The following is a 17,852-nucleotide window of genomic DNA, read 5'->3' on the forward strand; positions in this document are numbered from 1 at the left end:
AAATATTTTACACAGATCCTACATTTTTGGATTCTTACACAATAAATATTATCTATGACTATAATTTGTGTAACAACCCTAGAAAAAAAGAGATTTAAAATAAGCATAAGATTACACGAATATGAGCAAAATCGACCTAATGTATTAACTTATGAGGATGTTCATATAGGGAGTAGAAAATGCACCCAATATCCATGAAATAAGGATAGGACTCCTCAAACATGGAGTGGTGGTGGGTTGCCTATCACAAAGGTAGTGTGAGGTGTCAAAACTTAGTTGATGCCTCTCTAACAACTCCTAATCGACTTGACATCTTGCATGAACAAGTGTCAAGCGTAAATGGAAAACTAACTAGGCTTAAGTAGCCCTAAGTGTAATTACATGAAATAAATACATTAACAACCCCTTTAAGAATAGCTTAGGAGGACAAGAAGAGAAATGGGTCCCAGCTAATAGCTTGGTGAGGTACCCATGTACAATGAAATCTCTCATAAAAGGAGAAAGATAGAAAATCCAATGGGAAAATACTATCCTCCAAGAAAAAGCCTAGAACCCCCCCCCAAGGATGATGATGTTGTTGATGTAGACCGCACACCAAGAAGATTTTGTAGATGAATGAACTTTCTCTCTATTAGACTCACACTTTCTATAGCCGCAACACATTCATGGGATGTTCATCAGAATCTATAATCCATGGAGATAAAGATGATTATGATACAACAAATAAGGTCTTGCCAAATAATTTCTCTTTGTCCTTAGTATTTTCCTAATTTGGAGAAGATGCTTGAACAAAATCATTTATCCCAATATTATTTTTTTTTAGTAGAAAAGTGAGGTGCTCAATTTGTTTTTTCATTCACTAATGTTCTACATGACCAGTTTTATTACAAAAGGAAAATGTAACTTTCTCAATAGCTAATTTACTTTGTTGAGAAGAGTTATCCTTTTTAAGTTGTCAATTTTATCTTCTTCCTTCCCTTCATTGTCCTTTTTAGTGTTCTTCTTCTTTCCTTTAGCATTTTGTTGCTTTTCAATTCCTATAATTAGAGCTTGAGGCTTAGTAGATTTCAAAACGCCCATTTGAATTAACTTTTCTTGCTCCCTTGATAGATAAAAATGAAGTCATATAGTGTGAGCATTTTCCATGAGCTACCAAGAGCTCTTTTAGTAGAATAAAAAGTAGAGACAAACACAAAAAATTCAGGACCTAGTTTGGAAAGTACAAAAAGGATTAATTGATCCTCTTTCTTGTCAATTCCACAATATTTTAATTGTAACTTTAAATATTTGAATTTAGTTAAAAAATCCTCTAAAGTAGTAAAATCTCTATGAATCAGACCTAAGAGTTGATTTTCCAACTCATGACTTCTAAGTTCATCAATTGACCCAAATAGATTTTTAAGAGCTTCCCAAACTTTGTTGGGTGTTTTCAAGTTCTCAACATGAAATACTAATTCAGGAGATAGATTTAAACACAATAAACCAAATGCTTGGTCACTTATTGAAATACTTTTCTTTGTTTGTAGCTGCATTAGGTTCTTTTTGTGTTCCCATTGTTACCCTAAATAAGCCTTCATTCTTAAGTACAAGAATTAATTCCAACTTCCAATCATGATAATTGAAAGGTGTTAGAGGTTGTATAGGCACATTAGAATCCATGCTTCTAGACTTAGATTGTTTCTTTTATAGAATGTGAAAAGGAAGAAAGCACTTCTTGAGGAAGTGAGAAAAATAGACCACACACAACACCCCCCTTGATTAGTTCCCCCCTTGTTTTTGGCACTTTATAGAAGGAGTTCTTTGTAACCAAACCCCCCAAAAACACATAAATTGGAACTTTATAATGAGAGTGTGTGAGTGTGCTTGTTGGATTCGTGGCAAAAAAACATGCACTTTTGCAAAAAAACAACACTCAATTTTGAGAAGTTAAGAAAAATTTATGAGCCAAAAAAAAGATTTTCAATTTGAAAAAAATTGCCAAAAAAATGGAGCATATTAAGCCCCCTTGGGTTGGAAATAACCAAGGGCTAAAAAACAATGTGAGCAAGGGCTAAAGTCTAAAATTTTTGAAGTGGCATGGGCAGGCTTCACATAGCGATGACAGGTGAGGGTGAGCGCCCTAGGTAAAGCCTTCTCATTTCTCCTACAATGAGTCAAGCCTCTGTAATCCACGTCTTGCTAGTCTTCCTTCACTTTGAAAAATATATCAAACCTCTCTAATACCCTATAACAACCCTGGAGCAAAAGAGATTTAAAATAAGCTGAAGATTACACGAATATGAGCAAAATTATCCAAATGTATTTACTTATGAGGATGTACATATAGGGAGTAGAAAAGGCACCCAATCTCCATGAAATGAGGGTAGGACTCCTCAAACATGGAGTGGTGGCAGGTTGCCTACCACAAAGGTAGCATGAGGTGTCAAAACTGAGTCAACACCTTTCTAACAACTCCTAACTGACTTGACATCTTGCATGAACAAGTGTCAAGCGTAAATGGATGACTAAGTAGGCTTAAGTAAGCCTTAGAAGTGTAATTAAATGAAATAAATACACAAACAATTTTTAGAACACTAAACTTACCAATGATTGTGTTTAAGATGAACAAGTTATAATTATTATTCCTAAAACTATGCTCAAAGAATGGATTTTACCTAATTGGTACAATACGTAGTTGTATTAATGATAAGTGGATGGTCATATGCCAATGGTGAAGTAATCTTTCCTACTAGATTTAATCCCCATGTAAGAGAAGCTACAATATAACAATAAGATGGAAATGCCAATTTGGAGTATGATGAAAATGCACATACATTTGAATTTTTTAACACCTTTTTACTAACTTTATTCACCCCCTTTGAGGTTTGGCTAAATTAACATAAGTAATTAGTATTCCTTGTAGTGGCATGACCAACAAAATATCCTCCATAGATATGAATGTAAAAATTCTCTAATATTTTATGTGCTTCTCAGAACAAAAAAATAAAAAGTCCATCTAAACCTCTGTGATATAAGATTCCATGGATCATCATGTACCTTGAGGCTAAAAATTATACTCACATTTTACTTGCGGAGACATCTTTTTTAGGATAAAATTAATTTGTTAAATAATTAATAATATCCTTACACCACTAATATGATGCATACTTTTCAAAACTCATTACCCATATGCTATTATTCTTTCATTTATAAAATCCTCATCTATTGTCTCTCCTTTGTGAACCAAAATGTTTACAAGCCAATTGGTGATCACTTGATCTTTGATACATATTTGGTTAATGTATGTTAGTCCTATAGCTACTTAAAATTTATATTTATCAATTTTATCCTGGAATTCATCTTATTATCGATGCCCTATATTATTAAATAATATTTTTATTATTTAATCAATATTCTCTATCCTTATTGTTGGCTTAAGCCATTCACTTCTATTTTGTTAAGCCTTATCCTACAATATATATTTAATTTTAATTATTTACCCATCCATCCTATTGCGCATATTATTCTTTATTGTCATTGATGCCAAACCTATTATTGTGGTCCGACTACTTGGTGTACGTGATTGAGTTATTGGTGGTCTGGCTATTAGGTTGGTTGTTGGTGCTACTAGTCTGAAAGTGATGTGATGCAAAAGTATATGGTTTGACGGTGTATTTTGGTATTGGTTGTATTGGGTTATTGGTCCAAATGTCTATTACTTGGTGATATGGTGCAGAGTTGTATGCAAATTTGATGTGGTATTCTCAGGAATAGGTGGATATGCTATGTTAATTATTTGAAGCTTTCTAGATGGCTAGCATTGATGATATGATGTATTTACGAAAGATTAATGTCTTTTTTATTGGACCTGAATAATGTGTTACTATATTTGTTGACTTTTAGTGCACAATATCTTTGTCTGGGAATGTATGGATGCACCGAATATGTATCAAATGCCTATATGGATTAAATTAGAATGATTACAATAGACTGATCTTAGTTTATCAGTTGGATGGATGTTTGTGTATGGGCATCATTTCATGTATGTGACTAGTGTTGGTGTAGTTTTAGGAGTGTATAGAGGAACGTGTTGCATTCCTCGTCTTGTTTTTTCCTTGAGGTTATTGTGGATCATTGGATATTATTCCTAACATGATATACTTCCTTCATGGTGAACCACATATTTTTTTTTAGGTTAAACAGTTTGGTATGAACTGGCTTATGTGTTTCAATCCATGTGGTTATGTGTAGAATCTTTATGAGAATAATTGGAAGGTGTATTGAATTGGTGTGAATCTTCACATATTCTTTGTTAGAGTATTCAGGTATTTACTTGATTAATTAAACAATATTTGTTTAATTATTTAAGTTCCCTTTATCTCTTTTACACTTAAGCTAACTTTAGGCGCATAATAATTAATTCTTTTATTAATTATTATGTGCAAACCTAGGTTTTCCCTTTTAGGGTTTCTAAACCTATTAAAGGTTGAGTTCATTCTTTTCATTGTAAGATGAAGAAGAAGGATTATTATTGACAATACATTTTTGGAGATTATTGAGCTCTCATCTTTTGCAGCATATTTTTCCTGTGTTTTTGTTCCTTTTGTGATTTGCTTCCTTGCTTCTCCTTGTAATAGGTTTTTCAGCTTGCAGAGATCATTTGGGCTCCTGTGGTGTTGTATTTTCTCAACTCCAATATGGTATTAGAGCTTCAAATCTGCAGCTACCTGTTCTTGTTTTGAGAATTTTTGCATTGGAAGTAGATCTGGGGTTTCAGAAAGTTTTTTTATGCACCTAGGTATAGGATTTTTTCTGAGCACTTTGGGCCTAAATGGACCTCACCATCGTGCTCAGAAGGCCTGAAAACCCCTATGGTCATATAAAATTTGACCTATTTTGGTTCTTGAGCCTCTTGGAGTATTTTTTTCTTAGATCCAGGCCGTACGGCCCTGGCACGCAAAACAACAAATTTTTTTTTTAAAAAAAGCCTTTTTACGGCATGTAGGCTGAAATTTGAGTTTTTTGTAAAAAAAATTAAAAAAAACCTAAAAGGCGATTGTTTTTTTTCGAAAAAAAATCAAAAAAAAAAATTGTTTTTGGGGGGCTTTCCACAGTATGCAGGGTACCGTGGGCCCCCTAACACCCTGCAGGTCTGCCGCATATTTTTCCAAGCCTCGGGCCCTATGCTGTCGTCCGGCCCTAGCCATGCCTTACGGCCCCCACCGGCCCTCCCCAATGGCCTAGCTACTCCTCGGCCTCCGCTGCCTACAGCGCCACCCTGACCTATGCCTCCCAGAAGCTCCCCGGTGGCTCAGCAGCTCCTCGGCAACCCCGCTGCTCCGGCCACCGCCTGGCCCTGCAATTGCCGCCTGTCGGAAACCACCGCCTGGACTGTCGGCCACCCTGGCTCTGCCACCCAGCCACCAGGAAACCGCCAGCCATCGGAGCTCCACTCGGCCACCACCGGACCACTGCCCAGCCAGCGGAGCACCACCCACTGGCCACCGGAGCACCACCCAACCACCATACTACCTTTTTTGCCTCTTTCAAGGGGGGTTTGGTTTTTTGGCCATATCTTGGGCATATGGAGTCATTTTTTTGAAAATGAATAGGTGTCGGAAAGCCAGTTCCAAGCCAGACCTCATAGTGTTGGTAATTTTTTCCAATTTTTCTATTTGACTATGTTTTTTTCCAGTCAAAGTGGGGTCTTGTTTTTGCACTCCGGGAGCCATAAAATGAGCATCCAAACTCCATTTTTTGAAAATTTTATATTTTCGAAAAGAGTGTGCTATGTACTTTCCAACCATATGAGTTTTATTTACAGATTCTTCTCCATGCATATTTTATTCAGTTTTTTTCTTTTGAGCACTCCGGTGGATATCTTGGTTGTTTCATGTCCTGGGATCTCTTCTCTGGGTAGGATTATCATTGTAGCATTGTATTTATGCAAATGCACTGAGATAAAGTGCCATCATGCATTGTTTACTTGGAATCTTGCACCTCTTATGCCTTGTTGTACATGCACTATTGATAAAGTGCCATGAGGGGGTTGATGTTTGCCTTGTTTGTCATCCACCGTTGTCAAGTGAGTGTTCCTTCCACGACATTCACCTCATGATGTGTGTCAAGTGAGTGTTTCTTCCATGACACCATGTACTTTTCTCAGCACCTTTGATGTTCTTGTTTCTTCATCATGCAGTTCTTCTTGGTTGTTCTTTTCAATGTTCTTGTCTCTCTCCCTCTTCAGCATTATGGGGAGGTTTGTCCTATTATTTCTAATCCTAGTTTAGAAATAATTATCTCTTTATCCATGGTTCGATTGATTATCTCTTTAGGATTTGGTGTTTTCATGCCATCTATATCTTTGATTTTAGTTGTTTTCCTTGTTTGCCTTCTGATTCGAGTAGTGTCATTTGAGGGCACTCATACAGATCATAGTCTTCTCTACCTAGTCATGTTCTATTTTAGTGGAGGTTCTTTAGATCAGCAGTTATTCTTCGATAGAGTTTGCAGGTTCTTCATGCTTCAGTGGTTTTTTTTTCCATCTCTTTTTGGAGTAGAGTTTTGTTCCCACGTGGTTTTCTCTATTTCTCCAGTTCATAGAGATTTCATTGTATTTGGGTACCTGATCAGGCCTTGTTGCCAGGACCCATCTTTATTGCATTCAGTAGTTGTTCTAGGTTTTAGCTTCTCCCTAAGTCTAGCTTAAGGGGGGGTGTTAGAGTATTCGGGTATTTACTTGATTAATTAAACAATATTTTTTTAATTATTTAAGTTTCCTTTATCTCTTTTACACTTAAGCTAACTTGAGGTGCATAATAATTAAATCTTTTATTAATTATTATGTGCAAACCTAGGTTTTCCCTTTTAGGGTTTCTTGACCTAATAAAGGTTGAGTTCATTCTTTTCATTGTAAGATGAAGAAGAAGGATTATTATTGACAATACATTTTTGGAGATTATTGAGCTCTCATCTTTTGGAGCATATTTTTCCTGTGTTTTTGTTCCTTTTGTGATTTTCTTCCTTGCTTCTCCTTGTAACAAGTTTTTCAACTTGCAGAGATCATTTGGGCTCCTGTGGTGTTGTATTTTCTCAACTCCAATATTCTTTTCCTTTTGCATGCAATGTTTTGGGTCGATAATGCATATACATGTTACATTTTTTAAGCTGACATAATAAAGGTTATAGATGTTCCAGTTGATATATAAAGGACATATCAATTGTGTTAAAAATATATGATATGGTGTGTGCAAGTGTGTTTGTATGGAGACGAAGTAGTAAGATATATGATGCGAATGCAATGCGTGTTTCAAGAAAATAAAAGGTTCAGATATATTACAGAGCAGAGATGAAATATGTATCAGATGAGTATTAAGTTGTGAACTATTATCTACATGTTGGTAGATGTTATTCTTTGCATAGTTCAATTTCTTATTCTCATTATCAAGACAAAGTTTTGTATCTTGTTTTGAAGAAGTGCTCTTCAATTGTGCAAGTCCCTCTTTTGTATCTTTCTCTGAGGTAGTGCACCTTAGCTTGCAACTTTGAAGCAATGAGATCCCTTGCCTATGGCCTAATCTATTATAAACACTTATTATACATATTGTGAGTTTGATTCCCACCATAGGTTTTCCTAGTTTGGGTTTTCTATGTAAAATCTCAGTGTTCATGTGTGGATGCATTTGTTGTTTTTGTTATCTGTTCTTATGCACATGTGATAAATAGTTGATGTAGAATAAATTTTTTAATCTAATCAAGTTTTAGTATGTGCTGATTCAAACCGCCTCCCCCTCTCACCATCCAATAGTGTTCAATAGTTGGTATCACAGTTTTGGTTCCTGAAGGGATAATTTAACCATTGAGGTAGATCGAAGATTTTGAATAGTATGTTTATAGAAGAATTGAATAACATGGATGTTATGGCTTAGAGTGTGTGGGATGATGTTGATGGCATTGTTGACATAGAAGGAGAATTAATATTTGCATTGGTAGACTTGGATGAAAGTAGAGAAAAATATAACAAGGAAACTGAAAAAATTTGTTATTTACGAAGCCTGCTTGATAAAGGAAAGAATGTAATTAATGATTTTGAAACAAAGCTTGATGTGAAGACTAAAGAATTTTCAAGACTTGAAGAAGTAATCAGACTAAAGAAGGAACTAAAAGATGCTAAGGATCAAATTGATAATGGGTTGAAATTCAAAGGTGGCAGTGAAGTGCTTGATGCTATGCTTAACTCTTAGAAATAAAGTAAAGATAAAGGTGGACCTGATTTTGAAGACGGTGAATGTTTTAAGAAAGATAAAAGGAAGGAAAGAGTCAAGGAAAAGTTTAAGAACTCTAATAGATATGAGAAGGATTTCGTTGCAAACCAGAGCTTTTGAAACTCAAAGAATATCAGGATACTTCCTCCCATTCTTTCTAGGTATTCATCTTTTAGTGGTAACTATTTTTCATGCAATAGATTTGGACATAGAGCTAGTGAATGTAGAAATCAAATAAAAAGTCACTTTTAATGGAAATTGTCACACTATTGTAATAAGTTTGGACACAAAGCAATAGAATGCAGAAGTAGGTTGAATTGGAATAGAAATGGACATTTAAGTTTTGGCAGAGTTGTTAAATCTTTCAATGGATACTGTTATGTTTGCAATGTATATGGGCACAAAGTTGTTGAGTGTAGGTCAAATATGAATGTTGGACTTGAAGTGGAAATGACAGAATAAATGGAAGTAAATCTATGGTATTCTATAACTATAATAAAATGGGACATATTGCAAAACACTATAGAAGAAGGAATGAGAAGGCAGTATATTTGGAAAATAAAATTGATATTAATGAAGAGAAGGAGAAAATGAAAATGACAAGGTTTAAGAAATCATATGATAAATTTGAAGAGAATATTGAAGATGGATCTACACCTATTGTTGGTGTTGACACTTCTTTCAGAAACTAATTCAGACATCATTGTTTGAGGGGGAGAATTTAATGCAGATCTTTTGTGCATCCTTGTGGTTCAGATGTTGAGTTTCTCATAGCATGGCAGATGTTTGGATGATGTGTTTGGTAGTTTTTGAGTGCATTTGGTGATCTAGAATTTTTTTTGTGGTCTCTAGTGTACAGTGTATCAGCTTTGTTTTGGAAGAAACCCTAAGTGGCAAGTATATATTGCTTTTCAAAATTTATTTGTGCAATTGTGGTTAAGGAGTTGGTGCATTCGAAGAGGAGAAAAGACATTGTTGCACTAGATCAAAGGTATTTTTTTAATTTGTGATCTTTCAAATGGCAGATTCTAAAATTATCAACATTCATGATGAGGCTCAACTTGTTTTCAAGAATCGTTTGTTTGTTCCTACTATTGAAGGTCATGTTTGTTCTTTTCTTTTATTCCCAATAGAGTTATACAAAAAGAGGATATTAACTATTATATTCAAGTTTCTATGGAAAAATACAATCATGGCTAGATTAGTAATTTTAAGAGACCTCATCTAGTTGACAGTTTGCAAAGGCTTAAATCTAATTATGCTAGTAGGGCATATGGGGTTAGATACACAGAGCGATTTCCCTATGTTTTGTGATGAAGAAATAATAAAGATTGTGTTGAGTAGAATTCATGAATATTCTCTATGGTTGGATCAACCATTCTTGATTTCCAAGAAATCCCTAAGGGATGTGATCATCTTGTGTTCTACTAAAAAGGTACCCGCTTTGAAGTTAGTAAAGAATGAAGAGGTGAATATAGACTAATTGGAGTTGTATCCGACAAGCAATCTCTTTGAATCAATATTATTGTTGATTTAGGTGTAAGGTATGCAAATATGGGTATTTTGTACAAAGTATATTTCAGGAATCAGGAAGGATCATCTTCCTCTATAGAAATCTATGTGGCTTATCAAATGGTGAAGGAGAACCCAGATTAAGCTATGTGTGATCTTTTTAGGTGTCAATTGCTAGACAATATCCAGATGACAAAGGATGAAATGTACCCCTTCCAGTATGGCTCTCTTATTGTCTGCTTGGTATTTAATTTTCTTAATGCAATGCTCAAAGTGAAAAATATTGTGTGGAGAAGAAATATGATTGTTGTTAGTCAAGTTAAGGAATATTTGGATAGTTTGGATCATAGTACTACTACTTGCTATAAGTTATTTATGGATCTCTAAAAGAACATGGTTATTAGGAACCAGATTCCTCTTAATGTTATAAATTGGTATAAAAATGAGATTACTTTCATGATAGACAAGGACAACCATTTTATAGTATGGCCATGATTTTCTATGTACCCAACTATTTGTTCACTTTCTTTCATTTGACTGGCATTTGTATTACATCATCCCTCACCACTTTGATCATTGACAAAAGAGTTGTACATCACACAAATAATTGTTAATAGTGAAAAGATCAACCACCAAATAGAGAAACCACAAAACACCCAAGCAAAGGACCAAAGAGGTTCAAACAAAGAGAACTAAACCAGGCCAATCCTCAACAATTAGCCTATCTAGCTCATCTCCAAGTACTCAGGGGGAAGGAGTCCACGATTATCCACATCCCATCTATCCAAGCCCTCATAGGCTCATTTATCTAGGAAATCATCCACCTTGTTCCACTCCCGAGCAATGTGACAAAAAGAAATTTGATCACCCAAAGAACGCAGATTCAAGATCTGCTTAACCACTAAAGCTAGCTATCAATTAACACCATCCAACCGCTGACCATTCAGTAGGTCAATCACAATCTAGGAATCAGATTCATAGATAATTCTTCACCATCCTAAAGAGAAACCCCTTTCAACCACTTGAAGGATAGCAAGAGGCTCCATAAGATTATTATTTAGTGTTGACCCATATAGGTGGAGAAAAATAACACAAAAATACCATCACCATCACACCCAATTCCCCCAACTCCTGTATGCCCAGGGTTTCCTCTAGAAGAACCATCAGTGTTAACTTTCAAAACACCCTCAAGAGGAGGGAGCCAACGACCCTCCCTATGAATATTTTACTTCCCATGACATGTTCTCCTAAAAGCTGAGTGAAATAACCAATTCTACACCAGCATCAAATTCCTAACGATGACCAAGTCATTAGGATCATCAGAACCAAACAAATCACACCTAGCCAAAATAGTCTCATAGAGCTTGTTAATAATCTTTTTTCATAAGCAGATGCTCCCTATGGCAGACTCCTAAAAAATACAATGATTACTTTCTAACCAGATATTCCAAATGATAAGAGTGGGCCCAATGTCCCAAGCCACCTAGATGAAAGAGGACTTGATAGGTGGTCTACCCATTCTTTCCCATAATTCAACAAGAGAGGTTGCATGGACACAAACATGATTCCACACAACCCACCTTTGATACCAAACCTCTTTGACATACTATTATTGAAAGAAGAGGTGGGAGGTACACTCCTTATTGTTATTACATAAAACACAGATGGAAGGGCCCTGGAAACCACGCTTATGCAAATTCTCCTAGGTAAGACACTTGTTCTCAACCACCAACCAAATGAAGAAATTACACTTAGGCCAAGATAATCCATTCCAAACTCACTTCCACCAAGAGATACCAGTGGAACCATACAACTTCCTATCCAGTTTAGAAAACCCCGAAGAAACTGATAACTTGTCTTTAGAATTTGGGCCCCAAGCAAGAATGTCCCCATCCTTAAGAGAGTTGCAGGTTTGCCAGTCAGAATCCTAGCCAATTCAAAATGATCCTCCATAGCACCACCCAAAGGCCACATCTGAGGGTCCTTCTCTCAATTCGCCTTAATCTGACCCTTAACCTTGATGGTATTGTTAAAATGCTCCATAGTATTCCATCCAGTAGTCAACATAATATTACACAAAGGTTGAAGATGGGGGAACTCACAAATGATCGGAGGATCACCATCCCAAGAATCCAACCAAAAGAGAGAAGAAGATCCCCTGTTGCAAATCTAGAAAAGGACATCCTTAATGAGCTTAGCCCCTCTTTTAAGGGCATCCCAAATCATAAATCCCTTCCCCAACAAACTGCATTGGGGTACCTCAGACTCACAAATCCTTAGAAGGTAATTATGAGTAAGAAGTTTGGCCCACACCTAATTCTAACAAGTGCACCACCTCCAATACAACTTAGCAGCTAAATCTTGACAGACCGACTTAGTTGATCGGAGCCCAAGACCACATTCCTACTTTAGCCTACACACAAAGTCCTAAACAAACCAAACTCCACTTAGAGGAAGCAAGGTTACTAGACCAAAGAAACTATTAGGAGAGAGCATCAAAATCTTTGATAAAGCTACAAGGAGCTCCCTAAACAAATAGCTTGTATAAGGGCATAGCCTACACAATAGCCTTTAGAAGAGTCACTATACCAGCAGTAGAGAGACATCTATGTGTCCAATGATTGACCTTCTTGCAAAATTTCTCTAAGATCTCCTATCAAAACTCTCTTTGATGGACTCGTAGCCCAAGAGGAATCCCAAGATAAACTAGAGGGAGAGACCTAATCTGAAAATGAACAATGCAAGCAATTCTAACTTGGATCAGACAAGGGGTATTAAAGAAAAAGATAGAAGAAATTTATCTTCATTTAATTTTTTGACCTAAGGAAGCCAAATAAGAATCCAAACATCTCCAAAAGTTAGTAGCTTCAACAATTCTAGCCACACCCATCAGCGCAGTATCATCCACAAACTATAGGTGGGAGATAGGAGGAAATTTTTTTTACCATCTCCAACTCTATAGAAGCCCCTGCTAAACTTGAGAATGGATAAATCTACTGAGCCCCTCAACCATGATGATAACAAATAAGGGGATAAAGGGTCTCCTTACCTAAGGCCCCTTGACGCCCTGAAGAAAGCAAAAGGCTCACCATTGATCAAAACAGAGAAAGAGGTAGAGGTGATAAAACTCATGATCCAGTCAACCCACTCTGACCTAAAACCAAAGGACAATAAAACCTTCTGAAGAAAAGAACATTTAACTCTGTCATAAGCCTTAGCCATGTCAAGTTTGATGAACATGGCCTTCTCTTTCGAGCTCGACATAGAGTGAATAGCTTCCATGGCAATCACAATACCATCAAAAATCTGCCTAATAGCAATAAATCCCCCTTGTTCAGCAGATATCAAAGAATTAAAGCATACCTTAAGCCGGTCCACAATTAGCTTGGTGATAATTTTATAGACAACATTGCAAAGGGAAATAGGGAAAAATTGATCCACCTATTTGCACCATCCTTTTTAGGAATAAGAGATAAATAGGTGGAATTAATAATTCTTAGCATCTGCTTGTTTCTATGAGATTCTTGGACCACCTCTAAGAAATAAATTTTAATAATCTCCCAAAATTCTTGAAAAAAATCAATAGGAAAACCATTCGGGCTTGGGGTTTTACCTTTTTTCATATTGAACACAACATGCTCAAGTTCCTGAAGTGTGATGGGACGAATAAGAACTTCATTTATCTCTAAAGATATCAAAGAAGGAATACAAGCCAAAATAGATCTTTCATCCTCATAAGCTAGGGGGGTCGGAGAATCCTTTGTAAATAATGCTTGAAAATACTGAGAGGCTTCACGAGATATATCTCCTATGGATGAGAGATAAACACCTTCTACGAAAATAAGAGAAGAAATAAGATTCCATTTTGTCTCACCTTAATTGAATTATGGAAGAAAGTAGTATTCTTAGCCCCCTCTTGGAGCTAATCTATCTGAGATTTCTGCTTCTAAAAAATATCCTCCCTAAGCTCTCATTCCTCCAAATCCTTAATAGTTGACTTCTCCTATCTTTGCAGATCCAAGGTGAGCCCTTGGTCATGAATTAGGCGAGTAATATTATCCATTTGAGCTTGAACATTCATTTTATTAGAGTGAAGATTACTAAAACATTGTTTATTCCACCACTTAAGCTTATATTTGACAAATTGTAGTCTTTTGACAAAAGAGTACATAGCCCAACTATGCGCAGGTCTCCCTTCATGCCACCAAATAGACATCAAGTCCTGAAGAGAGTGATCTCGCAACTACATAAGTTGGAACTTGAAAGAAGGGTTCTTCGAAGCTCTAAAAAAATTTGCCGAAAGTTTGATCGGCCAATGACTTGAGCCCCACCAATCTAGAATCTGAGAGCAAGTAGACTAATTAACTCCCATCCAAAAGCATGAAACCAAAAACTTGTCCAATCTTTCAAAAATAGCCTTCTCACCACATCTTCTGTTGTTCCAAGTGAATATACCATTATTTGGTTTAACATCTACAACACTCAAAAGATCCAAGTTAGCATTAAGGAGGAGAGCAGAGAGGGACCAAGTCAGGATATACCACATCTTTTCTCATCAAGGCTACAAATTGCATTGAAGTCTCCTGCTAAGACCCAAGGAAGAAAGGATGCCAAAGATCAAACATATCTAATATGGTCCCATAGTTGTGACTTACCCAATAGATCAGTAAGAGCATAGGCAATAGAAAACATGCAAATTTCACCTGACCCCAAACAAGAGGCAATCAGAGAAATAGAGGAGTGACATGAAATCCACCAAAGGGGGACCACTTTTCTTGGATCCCAAAAACAATCTAATCCACCAGAATTACCATGAGCCCCAATACATTGATAGGAACCATGAGCCCAAATTCTAGGACCTCTAACCATCATACTATGTATCCACAGTCAATTTAGTCTCCTAGATAAAGACAACATCCAAAGAATGAGCAATGACCAATTCTCAAACAACCTTTTTTCTAGGGATGTTATTCAGGGCCCTCACATTCCAAGATAGAACAATCATTTATCATGGGGGCTTCACTTAGTGAACCTAGGTTATATCACATGCATTCATAAAATACTAAAGAATCCCCTTATTTTCACCAAATATTGCATTTTTTCAAAGCCCGAATTAAAAAGCCCCCCTATTTTCACTGATAGGCAATATATTGTACCCTCATAAATTTGAGATATTAAACCCCCCAATATGAATGCACATGATATAATATTGCATATTCAATGAAGCCCCCGTGTCATTTATGAACCTGGGAGAAACGTGAGTCAATGGTTTTCATTGACCTAGATTCCACCAATGTATCACTCATCAACTTAACCTTCTCCTGGTCTATTTTATGACATGTCTTCAAAGATTTCTCTGAAGGTCCCTTCTTTAAAGGTTTTTTCTACAAGCCTAGCCTGTGAGAGGCCTTAGTATTCATCCCAGGGTCAAGGGACCCTATTGTTGGAGGAGCAATCTGGTTCCTAGTTGTAACACTCCCCTTTGGCACAATCCTCCTATCAAGATATGTCTCAATTGAGAGTTGTGAAGGAAAGCCAAAATCTATCTGTCCTACCTGAGAGTTCACCTGAGGCACCATAGGAACATCACTCACTCTTCCTACATTAACATCTTTGCCAACATCCTTAGCCCCCAAAGATAACTCCATAGGAGTTCTCTCTTCCGGAGTCAAATCATCTAGCATGTCAAACCGATTAAGGTTCTCCTCATTCTGTGTATCCCTCAGGGTCCTCTTTTGCCCTCTTCCTCTATTATGAGCCTTAACAGGAATAAAACCCTCCCTATCAGAGGGTTCATCTTGCACAGGAGCCTTCCCTTTATCCATCTTTGGGTTAGAATTGGAAGGGCCATTAGAAGTTGCCCTTGACTAATTAAAGTGAGGGCACTTCCTTTGCAAGTGCCCATACTCATGACAAACGCTGCATCTAAAAGGTAATGTTTCATAGTCCAACTGTTGGACCTAAGAAGAAGCTCCTAAACATATTTCAACTGAATCTGGCAATGCTTTATTCAAATTAACTTCAACACATATGCGAGCAAAAGAGATCACCTTTCGATCTTGAGTTTGAAATGCATATCCCACCAGCTTACCTATCAAGAGAGCAACCAAATGAAGAATATCTCGTCTCTAAATTTCTAGTTGAAGCCAAGGAAGATGAACCCACATAGGAACATGCAAGGGAAGCTCCTTAGTGGAATTAAACCCCACATGTCAGGGTTTGATGAACAACCCGACTTGATTGAAAAAATATGGACCCCCTTCAAAAACTCTATTCCAATCAGCTATGCACGAGAAAACAACAATAAAACAATTGTTCATGCCAACCAAAATCTCCATATCTCCTTAACTAGATTCTAGACCCTTTGAACCCATGACTCCAAAACTAGCAAAGAAAGGTGTGGCCCCAGAAACTTACAAATAAGAGTGTGATTTCTCCAATACGCAACATCCTTTGAGATCGTATCAGGTTGGATCACCAAAATCAGACGATCCAAACTCCTTTCCAAACACCCATTAATCTTCTTGATCTTAAGAACTCCCTTAGGTGGTTCACCCATCAAGGGTTTGAGATGAACATCACCACCACTTTTTGTAGCACAGGAGAATAATATGAGGAAGCCATGGTCTTGGGGATAGTCTCACCCCGAGAAGCTCCTCGACCTGTCATACTGATAGAAGGGAGGGCTTATACCCACCAAGATGAACAAAAATCCCTACCAAACAACACCAAACCGAGCAAAACAACCACATCACCGAGAAAAGAAAACTCAAACAACAACCCTGAGCCACACCCCAAAAACCAAACTCAAACACAAAGCCCTACTAGAATTAATATGACAATGAAGATGTTTAAAGGATGTTATACATAAATCCTCACAATAATAATTGAACTTTGTTACTCATATATATTAAATTGTAACACTCAATCTAATAAATGTTCTTCCTCTTCAATATAAGTTTGTAAGATTTTGGAAACTTTTCTTTCACATTTGAATAATTTTAATTAGTTTCTTATCCACTTCTTGTTCATATTTCATTTCCATGACTTGATTTAAAAACTCTCGTCTCCCAGCTAGTAAAATGATTGTAAGGGTGGTGATAACTGGGGCGTTTGGTTTGAAATTAGGAAATGAATCAACTCATGGATCAGATGTCTTTATGGGTTAAAAATACTAACATTGTTTACAAACAAATCTACAACGAAAATGAACAAATTGCTACAGAATTTCATAGAATGAAGAAAGTGGTCTTTAACTTATTGATACGCAAAATTGAAACAATATTGGCTGAAGCTATTTTTTCACAATAAATAAGCGACAATTTTCTAGTGTTCTTAGTAACCAATCCTTCGTGTTTGGTTGAAATTGGGGTAGCCGTAGCCATATGCATATCCACACATACCAAACGAGCATTTCTCCTTATGGCAAGCATTGAAGCAACTTCCACAGTGAGCATTATCACTGAAAAAGTTTGTGCACTTTCCTCCACAGCAACCTAACCCATAACCACATGAATGCCCACATGATCCACAGTTAAATGGGTCAGAAGATACATCAATGCAATACCTCTTCGAGCAGCACGCCCAGTTACCATTTGAGTATCCTCGAGCACTACCATAACGAGCACATAGCCCTGGATCATTACCACACAAAACCTCTGCCTTTCTACCTCTGCTATTATAAATTCTTCTCAAGAACATAGAATGACTGTCTAGGGAATTCAATTCTCTACACTCACATCCTCCATTTCTGAGAAGTATAACCACAAGTACCAGACATATCAGGAATGAAACTGATAACCTGATTTTGAATACCATTGTTTCAGACAAAGGGCCAAGGTTTTACTACGCGTAAACCTCTAAAAAAAAGTTTGGGTTTTTTTTTTCAAAACGGCTGGTTCAACTCGGAGTTTGGAAAACAAGAATAAAGGGATAAGTTGTGATTATTCCACTGGTTTGGACTATTTATAATGCCCAATAACCTCACCAAATCTCTATAGGAGGAGGAAGTTGTTTAGATTATGCGGTGGTGTACGCGTTTGACTGAAAACATTCTTAGAAATGAGGTATGATAGTTGTGTTGGCTTGGTTGAATTT

General features: G+C 36.7%; 1 protein-coding gene across 1 annotated transcript; it reads right to left on the bottom strand.

Annotated features, from left to right (window-relative positions):
• Window positions 1-17,090: 17,090 nt before the first annotated feature.
• LOC131072472 (stigma-specific STIG1-like protein 1) lies at window positions 17,091-17,573 on the bottom strand. The gene has a single exon (XM_058008636.1). The coding sequence runs from the start codon at window positions 17,571-17,573 to the stop codon at window positions 17,091-17,093; it is 483 nt and encodes a 160-aa protein (XP_057864619.1).
• Between the last annotated feature and the right edge of the window lie 279 nt (window positions 17,574-17,852).

The sequence above is a fragment of the Cryptomeria japonica genome, chromosome 8 (genome assembly GCF_030272615.1).
Source record: "Cryptomeria japonica chromosome 8, Sugi_1.0, whole genome shotgun sequence".
Classification (NCBI taxonomy): Eukaryota; Viridiplantae; Streptophyta; class Pinopsida; order Cupressales; family Cupressaceae; genus Cryptomeria; species Cryptomeria japonica.

Excerpts from the sequence above, each read along its gene's own strand:
- LOC131072472 (XM_058008636.1), bottom strand. The coding sequence starts at position 17,573 with ATGGTATTCAAAATCAGGTTATCAGTTTCATTCCTGATATGTCTGGTA.